This window comes from Setaria viridis, chromosome 2, assembly GCF_005286985.2.
Source record: "Setaria viridis chromosome 2, Setaria_viridis_v4.0, whole genome shotgun sequence".
NCBI lineage: Eukaryota > Viridiplantae > Streptophyta > Magnoliopsida > Poales > Poaceae > Setaria > Setaria viridis.
In genome coordinates, this window is record NC_048264.2 from 31,951,305 (window position 1) to 31,966,837 (window position 15,533).

Below are 15,533 nucleotides of genomic sequence, written 5' to 3' on the forward strand. Positions count from 1 at the left end.
CATGTCAAATTTTGGGAATTTTTCGGATCCGTTTGATAATTTTTATTTATTAATTGCAAGTACATGAATTTAATAGATATAAATTCAATATGAGCTATAAATCCATGAAATAATGGAATAACATTACATAAAAAATGAAATACATAATGTTTAGTGAATTTGACTAGGTTTTTGCAAAGTTTACATACTTTTAATTAGTAAAACTACTTTGGACCTGAAATATAAGTACTTATTTGCCGAATGTCGCAATGAGGCACTCGGCAAAGAATATGTTTGCCGAGTGTCATCCCTCGAACACTCGGCAAACCTCGCCGCGGGTTTACGTGTCAGCGTCAATCCAAAATCCGGGGAAAAAATAAATCCTTTGCCGAGTGCCCCTGATCTAGCACTCGGCAAAGGCACGGCAAAGGCATTTTCAGCCTTTGCCGAGTGCTAGATCAGGGGCACTCAGCAAAGGATTGGAAATTAATCCGGCCTAAGTCCCACACGCGCACACAACCGCAGATGCACACGCACACGCACACGCACCGCACGCACCGTCCCTGGCCGCCCGCGCCGCTCGCCGCCCGGGCCGCCCGCCCCGCGCCGCTCGCCCCGCACCGTCCCCGCCCGCGCCGCCGACGCCGCCCCAGCCCGCGCTGCACCGGCCCCCGGCCGCCCGACGCTGCCCCCGGCCCGCCCCACGCCAGCCCTGGGTGCCCCGCCGTCGGCCGGCCCTGACCCCCGACTAGCCCATGGTCGGCCCCCGACCCGCCCCCGGTCGGCCCCCGGCGGCCCCCGGCCGTCCCTGACCCCCGGCTAGCCCCCGGCCCCGACCCCCGACCAGCCACCCCCGGCCGCCCACGGTCGGCCCCCGGCCGGCCCGACCCCCGACCGGCCCCCGGCTAGCCCCCGACCGGCCCCGACACGCCGCCCCCGGTCCCAGCACTTGGTGAGTTGATTAAACTGAATATTATTTGCAATACTATCATGCTTGAAATATTGTCACGCATTATGTATCAGTGCTTGTTGTGGAGTCGGCCATCGTGCCGTTGTGTTGTTGTAGATGTGATTGTCGGCCATTGAGCCGTTTTATTTGATGCAGGTGTAGGAAAACCTCCCCGTGCAGGGGAGGTGCTGTCGAAATTTTAACTTGACAGGAGTATTTTTTTTTCAGGAGAGCGTACGTTACCGTCCTCGAGTCGTCACTTTGCAGGATAGCAAGGTGAGGCATCCTACACCTTTCTTTCCATATAATGTTCGTATATCACGTAACCTAGTTAGGCGTCTCCCGTTCGAAGGAGATACGGTTGGAAATATGCAGATCTTTGCATATCTATAACCGTATCTGTATCAAATTGTCCACGTTTTTTGGACAGCCCGAGGATGTGTAGGTGGGTTTAGTATCCATGGTCTATTCCGGTCCGAGATAGAGTTTCGGCAGCACCTCCCTGTTGTTCTCCAGATACACAATCTCCTATCAAGGACGTGTATTTGGAGAACAGCAGGGAGGTGCCTTTGCCGAGTGTTTTGGCTTTAACACTCGGCAAAGGGGGCAGTTCCAGCTCCAGGCGCCACTTGTTTGCCAAGTGTTAAAGCCAAAACACTCGGCAAACATCAGCTCTTTGCCGAGTGTCAGGGACACGACACTCGGCAAAGTGCCCGAGTTTGCCGTGTGTAGGCACTCGGCAAACACCACGGCTTTGCCGAGTGCTGACACTCGGCATAGCGGGGGTGTTTGCCGAGTGTTGGCACTCGGCAAAGCCCTGGTGGTTGCTGAGTGCCTACCGTTTGGCACTCGGCAAACCCGCCGTTACCCTCGACGTCGTCAACGCCCATTTCGCCGAGTGTGTCTTTTCGCCGAGTGTTTTTGGCCGTCGGCAAAATGTTTGCCGAGTGCTCGAGTTTTGACACTCGGCAAAGTCGTGTTTGCCGACACAAAATTTGTCGTGTGCTATATGCCGAGTGTAACACTCGGCAAAGCCTTTGCCGAGTGTTTTTGGGTCTTCGCCGAGTGCCTGTGGCACTCGGCAAATTAAGTGTTTCTCGTAGTGTTTGTCAAACTCCCAAAAGGGCGATAGGCTTATTCTAGGCTTATATGGCTATCAGCCTGTATTCTATTGGTTTTAGTTCCTACCTGAATGTCGTAGATGGTTTCTCTTGTAACACAGGCCCTGCGTGCCAATAGGTTATCCTGGTGTCTTTAAGTAGTTTTTCTTTTTCTTTCTGAACTATTTGGTTGGCTGGACGGACTTTGTAATTTTGTTGCTTCATGAAGTAATGAAATTCGGGCTTGGCCCTTAGTGGGAAAAAAAAAATCAAACCTTCATGTTGTCTATCATGTCTTTAGTTGAAACCTTTAGTTTGAGCTATGTATCATAACTTCATGAATCAAAATTTGTCTTCTCAAATTTGTTCTTAGCATTTATTCTATGTTAGCTATTTGTTGCACCCCGCCTGTCATGATATCATGAATTCATAGTTTTTACCAGCCTAAAGTTAACCTTCCTTGTTGTAATTTATAAGAAAGTATTTGTCTTCCTCCACGTTATGTTAAAACCTAGCTAGTGCTGCTTGTACGGCTGTACCTATTATTTGAGTCCTCTTTTTAGATTTAGATTTTATGCCAAATCCTTTCAAACTGAAGGTTTCGTTTACTCCTATTTTGCTAAGAGCATTTAACATTGTTAACTTAACGGTAAACATACTAGTGACTTTGCATTTACATCTACTTTGGCATCACACATCTGTGACACGTTTCAAAAGAATATTTCACATATTTCAAATTTTTGACATCAAAACTTAGTGGTTATTTGAAATAGACCGAACTTCAAAAAAAATTAGCAAAATTTTAACATCATTTTGACACTGCTTGCATACATATATTCATATGGCAATCATCACATCGTAATATAGTACCATATACTCCTTTCATCACGGAATATAGCTACATTTAACTTTGTCCTAAGTCAAGTCTTTTGAACATTGACTATGACTAACAAAAAAAATATAAGGATTATCAACCTCAAAATGATGTTAATAGATACACCTTGGAATCAAACATAACATGTATTTCATTTGAAATAAATTATTTTTAGAGATACCATTAGTAAAAAAAATTAAAAATGTTGGACTTGAAACATAGATGTAGCTATATTATAAGATAGAGGGAGCAGTAAACATCATAAAACTAGTTATTAAGCTAGTTATTACGTCTAGATTATTTTTCCAAATATATAGGACCATCTTCAATAAAAAAAACACCAATACATATCCAACAAAAGCTGCGCCTGGCCCACGCCTAAAGGGTCGATCAATGGGCAGCAACGAAAGCCACCACTCGATCCATCAGCGCAACAGCCTCGTGGCTGCCGTGATCGGAGACGAAGAAGGCGTGTCCCTTGCCTTTAGACTCGAACCACTCCACCTTCCCCATCCACCCGCTGGTCCTCACGGCCTCGCAGTAAGCTCGGCCCCTTGGCGCCCTCGGATCCTCCGACGCCGTGGCTACAAACAACCTCTTGCCGGCCAGCTTCGCCAGGCCCGGCGCTGCACCGGCGGCCATCGGATTAATCCTCGGATCGTCGGTTCCATCCCTGGCGCTGGGGAAGATGACCTCCCACCTCTTCTTATTAGCTTGCAAGAACTCTTCTGCCTCGTCTTCCAGTTTCTGTTCGCCGCAGAACGAAGGGTGGAGTAGGATCACGCCTCCGATCCGCGCCGCCAAAGCAGGTGTCGCGGCGTGCAAGACGCTCGTGCCCGTTGCGACGGCCATGTTGTGGGCGATGTTCGCGCCGGCGCTGCCACCGGCAACGAAGACGCGGCCGAGGTCGCCGTGGTCGGAGAGCCACGGGTCCGCGCCGGACACCGCCCAGTTGAGCGCGGCCCAGGAGTCGTCGTAGGCAGCGGGGAGCGGGTGCTCGGGGGCCAGGCGGTAGTCGACGGAGACGGCGACGACGCGGGAGCGGGCGACCAGCGAGTTCACGTAGCGGTGGAAGTCGGGGCCACCGGATGAGCCCACGATGAAGAAGCCGCCATGGAAGATGACGAGGACGGGGAGCTTCGTCGCGGCGCTGTCGTCGTCGGACTCGGACGGCAACAACGGGGCCGCCGTCTGGATGGCTGGCAGGTAGAGCCGCGTGGCGACGCCGGTGCTGGCGTCGATGACGACATCTTTGGAGGTGACGCCGGTGGCGGCGTCGAAGCCGGCGGGCACGGTTTCCATGCCGCCGGTACGCTCGACGTGTCCATCGCTGTATAGGCGGAAGCAATCGCACTCAAAGACGACCTCAACGCTGCCGGAATCCATTGCCATAGGAGTCTAGCAAGCACTCAATCGACGTGGCAAACTGCGCGGCGGCGTGCGGCGTGCGGCGGACTCGAAGAACTGGTTGGCCACTTATCTTCTCCTTTAGACCTTTATTATACAGCTGCCGCAGTACAGTATATGATTCGATTTTGCAAGCATCTAATTGCCAATTACTTTCAGGCCCCTGCGCTTTCAGAGGCAGAGGACGTTATCTTCCTGATTGGCCTTGCGTCTTGTCTGATTTTCTCCTCGTGGTGTTTGCGTGCTGTTGTTGTGTGGTTTGTGCCTTTCCTTTGTGGCCAGAAGCAGGCCGGCACATACTGTAGAGCGTACAACTGAGCAGTCATTGTGGCTGTCATGTCCTGTGCTCACGGTACATCCATAAGGAAATGGAGAAATACTGTGTGCCGTGCGCATTCGTTAACATCGTATTGTCATGACTATTTGCCAAACTTTTGTTTAAGGTGTACCAATAGTTTATTTGTCACATTTTAATCGTGGTTCGAGAAACAAGTACTACTTCATCCTAAAATATAAGACATCTTGAGTTTGTCCTAAGTCAAACAATTCAAAGTTTGACCAAGTATACCAAAAAAAATACAACATCCATTGAGCATCATTATTCATTATGAAATATATTTTAATATTGTACTTATGTGATGTGGTATTAATACTCTGTAAACTTGATCAAACTTAGAAACAATAGCTAAAAAAATGTGGTGCGCGCTAAACTGTTGCATCGCAATGTTCGGCCATGAACCTTGCGCCATACATAACTCAGTCGCGCAGTTTTGGGAACTTTTGTTTGGCAGGCTGGTAACTTGACAAAAAATAAAGAGGTGAACATATCCCACTCTGCTGACTTAAAAAGAAGAAAATAAAATCTAGGCAAATTTTGTCTTAAAAGTTACCTACAAATTTATGTTTGTAGAACTTTACATGGAAAAAATTACATAAATAACATATATAGAATATCACAACATCCATTGAGCATCATTATTCATTATGAAATATATTTTGATATTGTATTTTGATACAGTACATTTAACACTATGTAAATTTGATCAAACTTAGAAACAACAGCTATGCTAAGTTGTCGCGTGGCAATGTTAGGCCCTGAATCAAAATACATGTACTTGCACCACACATAACTATCAGTAGCACAGTTTTGGGCACTTTTGTTTGGTGGGCTGGCAACTTGGTAAGAAACCGAACATATCCCTCTCCACTAACTTTAACAAAAAGGAAAATAAAGTTTTTTTTCCTTGGCAAAGTTTTTTTTCTTAAAAGTTACCTACAAATTTAAATTGCTAGTAACTTTTCATGAAAAAGTTGCATAAATAATATTTCTAAAAAGGCATAAAAATTAACTTTTGCAGAAAATACTTAAAAATATTTTTTTATAAAAATAGTTATTTGACCTCCCACGAACTTCATTGTACAGAGATCCATAGGTTGTGTGTTGTCGTCTAACTCCACTCGTCAAGATTGAATTGTGGTTGCATTCTGTTGAAATGTAAGTGAATTGACCACCTTTTTCTATCAATTTAGACTTTTGGATTAAAGATTCGATTTTGCAAGCATCCAATCGCCAATGAGTTTCAGGCCCGCTGTGCCTTCAGAGGACGTTATCTTGCTGACTGGGCTTTGCGTCTTATCTGATTTTCTCCTCGTGGTGTTTTGCGTGATGTTCTGGTTTGTGGCCACCAGAAGCAGGCCGGCACAAAGAGTCGTGCCACTGAGCAGTCAGTGTGGTTGTCATAGTGTCATGTCCTGTGCGTCTGTGCTCAATCATGCGCTTGGCAGTTTCATGTGAAAAGTCCGCCGAGAGCCCATCCAGAGGAATGGTGCATTGCCGGAAATACTATGCCGCCGTGCCGTGCGCCCAAAGTAAACTGAGTGATGATTCGACGTATGCTCACACCAAACTAGAGTGAGGAGCTTTGTTTATTTTTAGCACGTGTCACATCGAATGTTTAGATACTAATTAGGAGTATTAAACGCAGACTATTTACAAAACCTATTACATAAGTGGAGGCTAAACGGCGAGACGAATCTATTAAGCCTAATTAATCCATCATTAGCAAATATTTACTATAACAACACATTGTCAAATCATGGACTAATTAGACTTCGTCTCGCCGTTTAGCCTCCACTTATGTAATGAATTTTGTAAATAGTCTACGTTTAACACTTCTAATTAGTATCTAAACATTCGATGTGACGGGTGCTAAAAATAAGCAGGAGAAACCAAACCAGGCCTGAAGAGAGTGATGCTAAAACTCAAAACAAGTTGTCACTCAATCGATCAAGCTAACATGACCGACTCACACGATTGTGCACATGAGGAACATACCCAGCTCCAATGCTCCATTGTTTTGCTTGCACAAATCAAGCTGTAGAAATTAAATCCGAGGTCCAAATGCCCAAACAAATCCAATCAGTGGCCAAGGAAATCAACCACTCGATCCATCAGCTTAGCCGCCTCGCGGCTGCCGTGGTCGGGGACGAAGAAGCCGTGCCCGCCTTGGGACTCGAAGCACTCGAGCTCCCCGCGCCACCCGCTGTCCCGAACGGCGTCGCAGTACGCCCGCCCCCTCGGCGCCCTCGGGTCCTCCGACGCCGTGGAGACCAGCAGCCTCTCGCCAGCCAGCTTCGCCAGGCTCGGCGCGCCGGCCGCCATCGGGTTTATGCTGGGGTCGTCGAGCCCGCCGTCCGCGCCGGGGAAGATGACCGCCCACCTGTCCTTGTTAGACTGCCAGAACTCCTCGTCCTCTCCTTCCATCTTTTGTTCACTAGCGAAGGAAGGGTGGAGCAGGATCACGCCTTCGATGCGCGCCGGTGTTCCCGTTCCGGCGCGCAGGCCGCTGACGCCCGCGGCGATGGCCATGTTATGGGCGATGTTCGCGCCGGCGCTGACTCCGGACAGGAAGATCCGGCCGAGGTCGCCGTGGTCCGCCAGCCACGGGTCGGCGCCGGACGCCACCCAGCTGAGCGCGGCCCAGGAGTCGTCGTAGGCCGCCGGGAGCCGGTGCTCCGGCGCGAGGCGGTAGCGGACGGAGACGGCGACGACGCGGGCGGCGGCGGCGAGAGAATTGACGTAGCGGTGGAACAGCGGGTGGTAGGGCGAGCCGACGACAAAGTAGCCGCCGTGGAAGAAGACGAGGACCGGGAGCTTCGCCGCCGCCGCCGCCGTGGCCGTGGCCGGCTGGACGGCTGGGGGGAGGTAGAGCCTCGCGGCGACGCCGGTGGCCGCGTCGATAGCGACGTCCTTGGAGGTGACGCCGGTCTCGGCGTCGAAGCCGGCGGGCGCCGTGTCCGCGACGCCACCGCGGTCGACGTGGCCGTCCTTGTACAGCCGGAAGTACGCGCAGCTGTAGACAACCTCGCCGCCGCCGGAGTCCATCGCCCGCACGCTGCTGGTGCTAGCAAGCACCAACCGATCGGAACCGCGCCGCGCCGCGCAGACGTGTGTGAGTGTGAGGCTGTGGTGGCTCGACGACGGGGTATCTAATCTAAGAGGGTGTTTGGGAGCACTCCACTTCACGAAAAATTGCTCCACTCCACCAACTCCGAAAATTTCGCAGCCAAACACATCTAGCTCCAGCAACTCCGGCTCTAGGAAAAAAGTGGAGTAGGGGGGTAGATCCACGTTTTTTTGGAGTACCTCAAGAGGTGCTCCAAAAACCCCCTGTACAGACCTCCTCGTGGAGTTGGTAGGTATTTACCCACCATTGCCACTCGTTACACAATAACGGTTCGCAAAACAAAAATAGACTCCCGTCGCTCCTTGGCGCGCGCCGCCCGGCCGCCGCCCGCCCGCCCCTGCCGCGCCCGCCCCTGCGCGCTGCCCGCCGCCCGCCGCGCCCGCGCGCGCGCGCCGCCCGCCTGCTGCGCCCGCCCCTGTGCGCCCTCCCTCCGCCGGCCGGCCCTTCCTCCCCTTCCAGCGGTGGGACGACCTCCAGCATCCCACCGCATTTCTGATATTCCGTGCGCCCTCCCTCCATTTCGCAGCCTCTTCTCGTCGTCGAGTCGCATAGCAGTGGCTGCGAGCAGGAAAGAGGTGATGCGGCGGGGGCATGATGGGAGGAGTAGAAGAAAAGGCGGGCCGCGCAGCGCACTTGCGCCTTGGCCTCCGCCGCGCTACGGTGCTGGCTTGTCTCGCCGACGGCGCGGTCTCGACTCGTTGGAGCCACGCTGTATGCTGTCGTCGAACCCACCTCCTCTGTCCTCTCCCCTTCCGCAGCATGTGGACCGATGTCGTCAAGCACCGCTGCAACCAATGTGGTGGTCGGTGGGTGTTCCGAACCTGATAAGGGGCCACTACAGGCTATAAGTTCCTCTTCCATATTCTTCTCTGCTCCGTCTCTAACAGTTGCTGCTCACCAAATGTTCGATCAAATGTCTGAGAGACGGAGTTTACTCTCGAGCTCTTTGCTTAGCATTGCCTCCATGGCAGCTGCTGGCTTGGTGCTTTCTTCTTTGCAGGCACTGCCGTATGCTGCTCTGGGAAGGATGGACTAGGCAACTGGCCAAGCCTCCACCGTCTGCTGCTACTATTGCACTTCCCACTTGAGCATATGCTGGCGTGTACAGGAGGAAAGAAGGGGAGGAGAGAGGAGAGACAGACATGTGGGTCCGTCACAAAGGGTAAAATAGGCTATTCACAAGAAGTGCTCATGTTTTTGGAGCTTGAGCACTGCCACCAACCAAACACGTGCAACAGCTCCATATTTTTCTGGAGTTGTTGGAGTGGAGCTAGGAAAGTGTGGAGTTGGTGGAGTGGAGTGGTTTTTCTAAAGTGAAGTGCTCCCAAACAGCCCCTAATCCTCGGCAGCAGCCGCGGAATGCTGCATGTCGTCGTTCAGAGTTTGCTGCCGTGAACCGTCAGTTGCTCTGCCAACTGCGATCGGATTACAAGGCAATTATCCGTTCTCCCAGAGCATAACCTCCTCGCGTTTGGGCCGCGTCTCGTGGCGAGATTTTTTCCTCGATGGCTTTGCCGCGCAGGTCGTCGGGTCAAGCAAGGGGCGCGAGCGCGACGAGACGGGGCTAACGGTGGGCAGATGGGACTGAGCATCAGGGGGACTGTGGACTCTGGCAGGTTGCATGTCCTTGTGCGCAATCACGCGCGTGTCGATCGGCTTCATTCACAGGCCGCGCCGTGCGCCGAGGCTGGTAGCGGGTCCACACGCGCGCGCCGCGAGGGCCCCTGTCTCGACATCCTGTTGCGCAATAGATTCGATATGGGTTACGAGATCACGTACTCGTTCACGAGAGGCTGTGCTGATTGATTCGTTCACGGGAGGGTGTCTGCGGGCTCGCTTGCAGACGTGGTCCTAGCACTAATGGGTTGTTGCTGCCCAAGTTCTGAATTATTTTTGACTCAGACAAGGGTCTTAAACTATTTTGGAAGGATATAGAAATAACACGCGTGACGTATTGAGAAGAATTGACTACGAGAACCGAAAATTCAAAGTGTTCCTTCTACCTCCAACAATTGATTTCTTTATCCACATGATTTGTGTCACAATTGGTGGTTATAGGTTTCTCCGATCGGATTCCAGCGCAATATCAGGATCTTGGGTGGGCTAGGGGCTGTTTCTGTTTGGATCTAATGAGTTTAGTCCTAGTATTTAGATGCCGGTTAGAGAGGGAACTAATTGCTAGGCTATTGCACATGTACTGCCTAATTTGCAGTTAGATCCCATTAGTCCATGTTGAGGCCATTTTCACGCCAAGACTAAATTTTGATCCTCCTCTTTCAGTCCATCAAAATAGGCCTTTAGATTACTTTATCGTTTGGTGAAGCCTCATTAGATTTTAGCAGACTTAGAGTAAAGCCAACTGCAAATGGCTAGCCTTTTGGGCCTAGAGTGATGTTCACCATAGAAGGCTAGCCCAACAGTGGTGGTGGGTACGTGATGGGGCCACCAATGCGCGGGGACAATGATACAACAAACTAGGCATTAACAATTGGAAGCGACTACACGGTGAGGCCTCTCCTTTTAGCGCTAGGCGGAGAGCCCCCATATTTGGAAACAACCCCTCGCGGGACCACGCAAGACCAGAGGCGCGCGGAAGAGGCCTCGCGCGGGACGGCGCGGGAAAAATATCAAGCGCCGGAGGGGAGCGAGCGGGGCGCGGGAAAAAACGGGCGCCAGAGGGGAGCGCGCGGGAAAAAAAATGACACGCAAAAAAAAACAGGCGCCAAAAAAGGATGTGGGCCGGCCCAAGAGAAGTAACAGAAAATGCCCACACAAAGATATTACGGCCCAGGTACCAGAAAAACCCTGGATGCTCCTTGGATCTGTGGCAGCACTGAAGCTGCAGACGTCGTTCCCCATCGACTACCACCGCTGCTCGAGCACCAGAAACAAATCCAGGGTCCTCAGCCATGAATCATGTTAAGAAAACACCAGATCAGATGGAAAATAGAGTGGAAAGAAAAGCAACATCAAAAGGAGATCACCCAAGAGTTGAATGTCCAGGTGCGCATCCTTCTCGTCCCAAACAGAAACACAACTACTGAAACAAAATCCATCCGTCGATCCATCCTACCGTTTCAGTCACACATCCATGATTTGAACCTCTCCACAATCTTCAGGTTGCCTCTCAGATTGGGACTGGAACAACCTAGTTACATCCATCAGATTTACGAGTTCTTGACATCCTGCAGGCATATCTTGTAGCACAGTAATTATATACATAGCATATTTCCCACCACACATTAAAAAAGCCTTCTTTTGATTGATTAAACATGAAGTCCTTGCATCCTATAACAAATAAGAGAACACAAGTGTTGCATCCATGTATGTGACTCCCTTGTCTTCAGATTCAGTTATCATCTATCCCTGAATTGAGAAAAAAGCAAACAGATTCATAGTTAATAGCCAATTATCTATGGTATGGCATCAATTGTAAAAAGGGAGGGAAAAAAGTAACAATGAGGTTAACCCAGTTAAAAAAACAGATTCTTGGTTAATAGTACAAACTTCATGATCTGGCAACAATTGGGGGGGGGAGGGGGGGGGGAGTAACATTGAGGTTAACAGTTAAAAGCATCATGGAGAAAAAATGTGTGTGAAAAGCAAAAGCATTTGCATTCACTGTCTTGTTTTGACCAGCTAATTCGGCTACCTATTTGCTCTTCTTTGGATTTCTTTAGAACTATAGCTAGGAGATTAAGTTGGTTTGCATATTGATCTCTACTTTCTTTTGTACATATCAGTTGTTGTTAACTGCAGCATTGTGTACCTTTCTGGTTGATTAAGCTAGCATGCATATTGATTCCCACTTTGTTTTGTGCAGTTGCAGGTGTGAGCAAGTTTGATCTCAATGTAGCATTGCTGGAGATTGATTGGTCAACAGAAGATGTGTTTGAAAATGCAAATAAGTTGCTGAAAGAAGCTAGTGAGCCTGAGTTACCTCCTGAAGCTAATGAGCCCGAGCTACTTCCTGAAGCTAGTGATCTCGAGTTACATCCTCAATAATGAGCCTGTGTTACTTCCTGAAGCTAGTGAGCCTGAGCTACTTCCTGTCAGTACTTCCTACTAGTGACCATAAGTTTCTTCCTATGTCATGTGAACTAGTAAAAAGTTACTTCCTCCTCCATGTTTCAGAAGAGGGACAAAAGGTTACTTTCAATCTTATACAATTAATTGATAAGCTACTTCCAATGCGTTTCAAAACAGGGACAAGTTATGTTATGTCTCATGTAATTCTATGATAAGTTACTTCCTGATGTTTTCCAAACCATGGGCAAGTTACTGCCTATGTCATCTAAATAAGGGTTGCATTACTCGCAAATTGATCTTACCAAAAATCTGGATGTACCAACATAGCAGAATTGATTGGGAGATTACTTCCTATCCCATGTAAATAAATGACTAGTTACTTCCTATGTGTTTCAAATCAGGGGCAACTTACTTCCTGTCTCATGTAAATCAAAGATTAGTTACTTCTTATGTGTTCCAAATCAGGGATAAGTTACGTTCTCTTATTAAACAAAATAAGTTCCTTTGTGTATCATGTGGATCAATAATTAGTTACTTCCAACCTCATGTAAATCAATAATGAGTTACTTCCTAGATCAGATTTTTAGTGACAAGTTACTTCCTAACTCAAAATAAAAAAAAAGGAATGAGCAACAAAGGTACTGCTAACACTATTATTAGGATTTTGTAAATTTAAAGCATACAAAGATCAGAGGTTGAATAAGTAGTAGGCATGGTAAAAGAGCATGTGCAACGTTGCTTGAGCATCATAACATGGAAATTCTCTAAGAGCTAAACAACCGATGCATTAGTAGCAAAACTAACATACCAATTTGTTGTGAGTATCAATACAACATAGTTGCAGCTTTCATGGCTAGAGGGTGTATGTTTCCTAGATACCTGATGGATATGTGCCAACCACCACTTGTTCGTGAAACACAATTGTCCTATTATGCACCGAAACAAAGAAGAATCGATGAAGACTTTTGACAGCAACACTGAGTTACAGGCACCGAAAAAAGATCACAAGCTGATAAGATATATTAGCATACTTTCTGAATGAAGGGTACATAACTAGTTCAATTGTCAGATAAATATAAAAATTTGATTGTTAATATGATATAAATTTATAGGCACACACAACCTTATCAAAGCTTTATCCATAGTTACCATTTTAATTTGGAGAAAATACATCGGAGGAAATTCAGAGCACCATAAGTTCTAAATTAAAAAATGCTTAACTAGTTGTCTGGCTGGCTAATTACACCTAACAAAAATCATCATCATCATAATGTCTTCAAAAAGAAAAAACAGTATGTCGAAACCAATATAAGTGGTACATTGAATTCATTCCATTGTAGATGGAAAAAGAATTTATAGCAGCAACATCAAACATTGAAAAAAATAGTTCTAACAATTGAAAAAGTATTGCACCTTGAAGCTAGTACTATATGATTTACTCAACTTATTCACACATAGATCATGCACAAGGAAAGTATAAATCCTCATATCACAACATTAAAGTGGGACTCAAATTGATGCAACCAATTTCCTGTGTTGCAATTTAGGATAAAGTTACTTCCCTATATAACCTATACCAATGATTGGTTACTTCCTATTACCTACAAACTAAAGCAAGTTACTTCCAATCTAATTTAAATACATGACAAGTTACTTCCTTAATGTTCAAAATAAGAGACGATTTACTTGCAATGTTATGTAAATAATCAATTAGTTACTTCTTATGTAGTTCAAATCAGATACAAGGTACGTCCTAACTAAAACAAACAAGTAAGTTACTTTGTTTATCTTGTGAATTTGTGATTAATTACTTCATATTTTTTGTAAAAAAACTATGAGTTAAATCCTATGTCAGATTTGCACTGACAAGTTACTTCCTACCTCAAAATAGAAAGGAGAACGAGGAAGCACCTGCATCTGCAGCTACAGGCGAGCTCTAGACTAGTGGGCAAACCAAAAACAACATGATTCATGGACTGATCGAATTCTAATGACTGTTTTGCTAGGAGAATGAACATGATTCATACAAAAAGGGGAGCTACTAACTAGCATAAGCAAAAGAAAAAATGACTGCAACTTGAACATAGTAATACATATTCCGCTCAATGCATTTGACATGTAAAATCATGCAGCAACAATACCAGTGCTAGAACTGAAGGGAATAGGGACCGGATGGAGCGCAGAACATGTCTCCCCCACAATTTATCCTTTTAATTTTAGAAACTGATAATTAATGCATATAAGCTGTCCAGATTATAAAACTAATCCTCGAGGGTGTTCTGGTGTGACAAGCCTGTAGCTACAACTACGATCATGTATAGAGGGATCTGCTGGGAAATCTAACACATAATAACCTCAGAAGAAAAATATCTAGTTGAATATAGAGGATGTGCTGCATACACAAAACGTTTGGGAGGAAGGGAGTGGCAAGCATTCGCAGGACCCCCTCGTCAACGATGCTCCCTATCGTGTCAGCGCGTCAACGGCGCCGCGTACCGCGATGGGTCCGTCAGCCTTCATCCTCCCGCAATGGATCCGCCTCCAGCAACGGCTCCGACTTCCAACAAAGCCTCCGCGTCCTGCGATGGTGCCGCCTGCAACATCTCCGCCTCCTACGAAGGCTCCACCTCCGCGACGGCGCCGCCTCCCGCAACAGCTCCACCACACCTTGCTTCCGTGTGAGGACTCACGAGATCCAAACCACGGACTAGCCAAGACGGCGTAACGCCTGGGCCCTGGCCCTAGCCCATATTGCCATGGTTGTGGTGTGGGCCATTGTGCCATACTGAGACCCAGTCCAAGGCGAAGCTAAGTCAGCATCTCCTATAGAAAGATCGGCCAGCAACAGTAGAAACGAATAGAAATCATATCGGAGAAAATCCCCCAATTAGTCATCTTCCTCGGGAAGAAGCGGCCAGGTGAGCTCCTGGATCTCCTCACACCTCGGTCCTCACCGCCGATGGCCACGGGGCGTGATAGATGGTATCAGAGACTCCTTTCCTTGGCCTGGGTTGGGTTGAGTTCGATCGCGAGGTGAGTGGCATGTCGGTGGCGCACACTGCGTCGCTGCTACTCGATGGCTTGGGTTGGCCGCAAACCAGCCTAGGATTGGTCGACTCCACGCAGCAGAATGGGGCAACGAAGATTAGTCTGGCGTCCACAACAGCAAATCAGGTTCGTCGTGCTCACCTCTCTATGGCTTTGTTGGTTCCTGAGGTGACTGCCCGCAAGCCATTCGATGATGTGCTTCAGAGGGACAACGATGCAGAGCAGGCAGCGTTCGATGCTCCCATGGTGTCAGCTGCTTTTGCTCATGAGCTGTTTGGCGAGAGGCCTCTTGCAGATGTGATTTGGGATGATGAATTTGTACTGAGCTGAACACTTTTGATCAAGCTGTGTATGTGGAACGTGCTGTACCAAATCCTGAGGAGGTGGTTTTCATGTCATCATTTTGTTCAGAGGATGCGGCCTACAGTGTGTTCAATGAAGTGCCCCTTGTGGATGTCAGCTGGGATGCGATGTCAACTGACCCTATTGTGCATGAAGGATTGTTACAGCAATTAGCTCAGGGGACTGAGGAGGAGATGCAGTGCGAGCTGGTTCCATTGGAGGCACCAATCATGTTTGAGGAAATGCATCAAGGTGGAGAGGACTTGACTGGCAAGGCAATGAAGCCAACTATAGAGTTCAGTCGCATTAGTGGTGCTTCCTTGGTGGAGCTTAACATT

The 15,533-nt window shown here is 48.1% G+C and overlaps 2 protein-coding genes and 1 long non-coding RNA gene across 3 annotated transcripts; all 3 read right to left on the reverse strand.

The window, feature by feature from the left end:
• Window positions 1–3,107: 3,107 nt before the first annotated feature.
• On the reverse strand, window positions 3,108–4,568 carry LOC117842374 (tuliposide A-converting enzyme b1, amyloplastic). The gene has a single exon (XM_034722795.2). The coding sequence runs from the start codon at window positions 4,292–4,294 to the stop codon at window positions 3,293–3,295; it is 1,002 nt and encodes a 333-aa protein (XP_034578686.1). The 5' UTR covers window positions 4,295–4,568; the 3' UTR covers window positions 3,108–3,292.
• Window positions 4,569–6,559: 1,991 nt separating this feature from the next.
• LOC117842478 (2-hydroxyisoflavanone dehydratase) lies at window positions 6,560–7,802 on the reverse strand. Its single transcript, XM_034722944.2, has one exon. The coding sequence runs from the start codon at window positions 7,692–7,694 to the stop codon at window positions 6,729–6,731; it is 966 nt and encodes a 321-aa protein (XP_034578835.1). The 5' UTR covers window positions 7,695–7,802; the 3' UTR covers window positions 6,560–6,728.
• Window positions 7,803–10,728: 2,926 nt separating this feature from the next.
• Window positions 10,729–11,856, reverse strand: LOC117844810 (uncharacterized). The gene is made up of 2 exons (XR_011897655.1): window positions 11,717–11,856; window positions 10,729–11,142 (listed from the first exon to the last, which is right to left on the reverse strand). It is a non-coding gene; the product is annotated as an uncharacterized lncRNA (long non-coding RNA).
• Between the last annotated feature and the right edge of the window lie 3,677 nt (window positions 11,857–15,533).

Bases quoted from the DNA above. Each gene is read 5' to 3' on its own strand.
- LOC117842374 (XM_034722795.2), bottom strand. From the start codon at position 4,294: ATGGCAATGGATTCCGGCAGCGTTGAGGTCGTCTTTGAGTGCGATTGC.
- LOC117842478 (XM_034722944.2), bottom strand. From the start codon at position 7,694: ATGGACTCCGGCGGCGGCGAGGTTGTCTACAGCTGCGCGTACTTCCGG.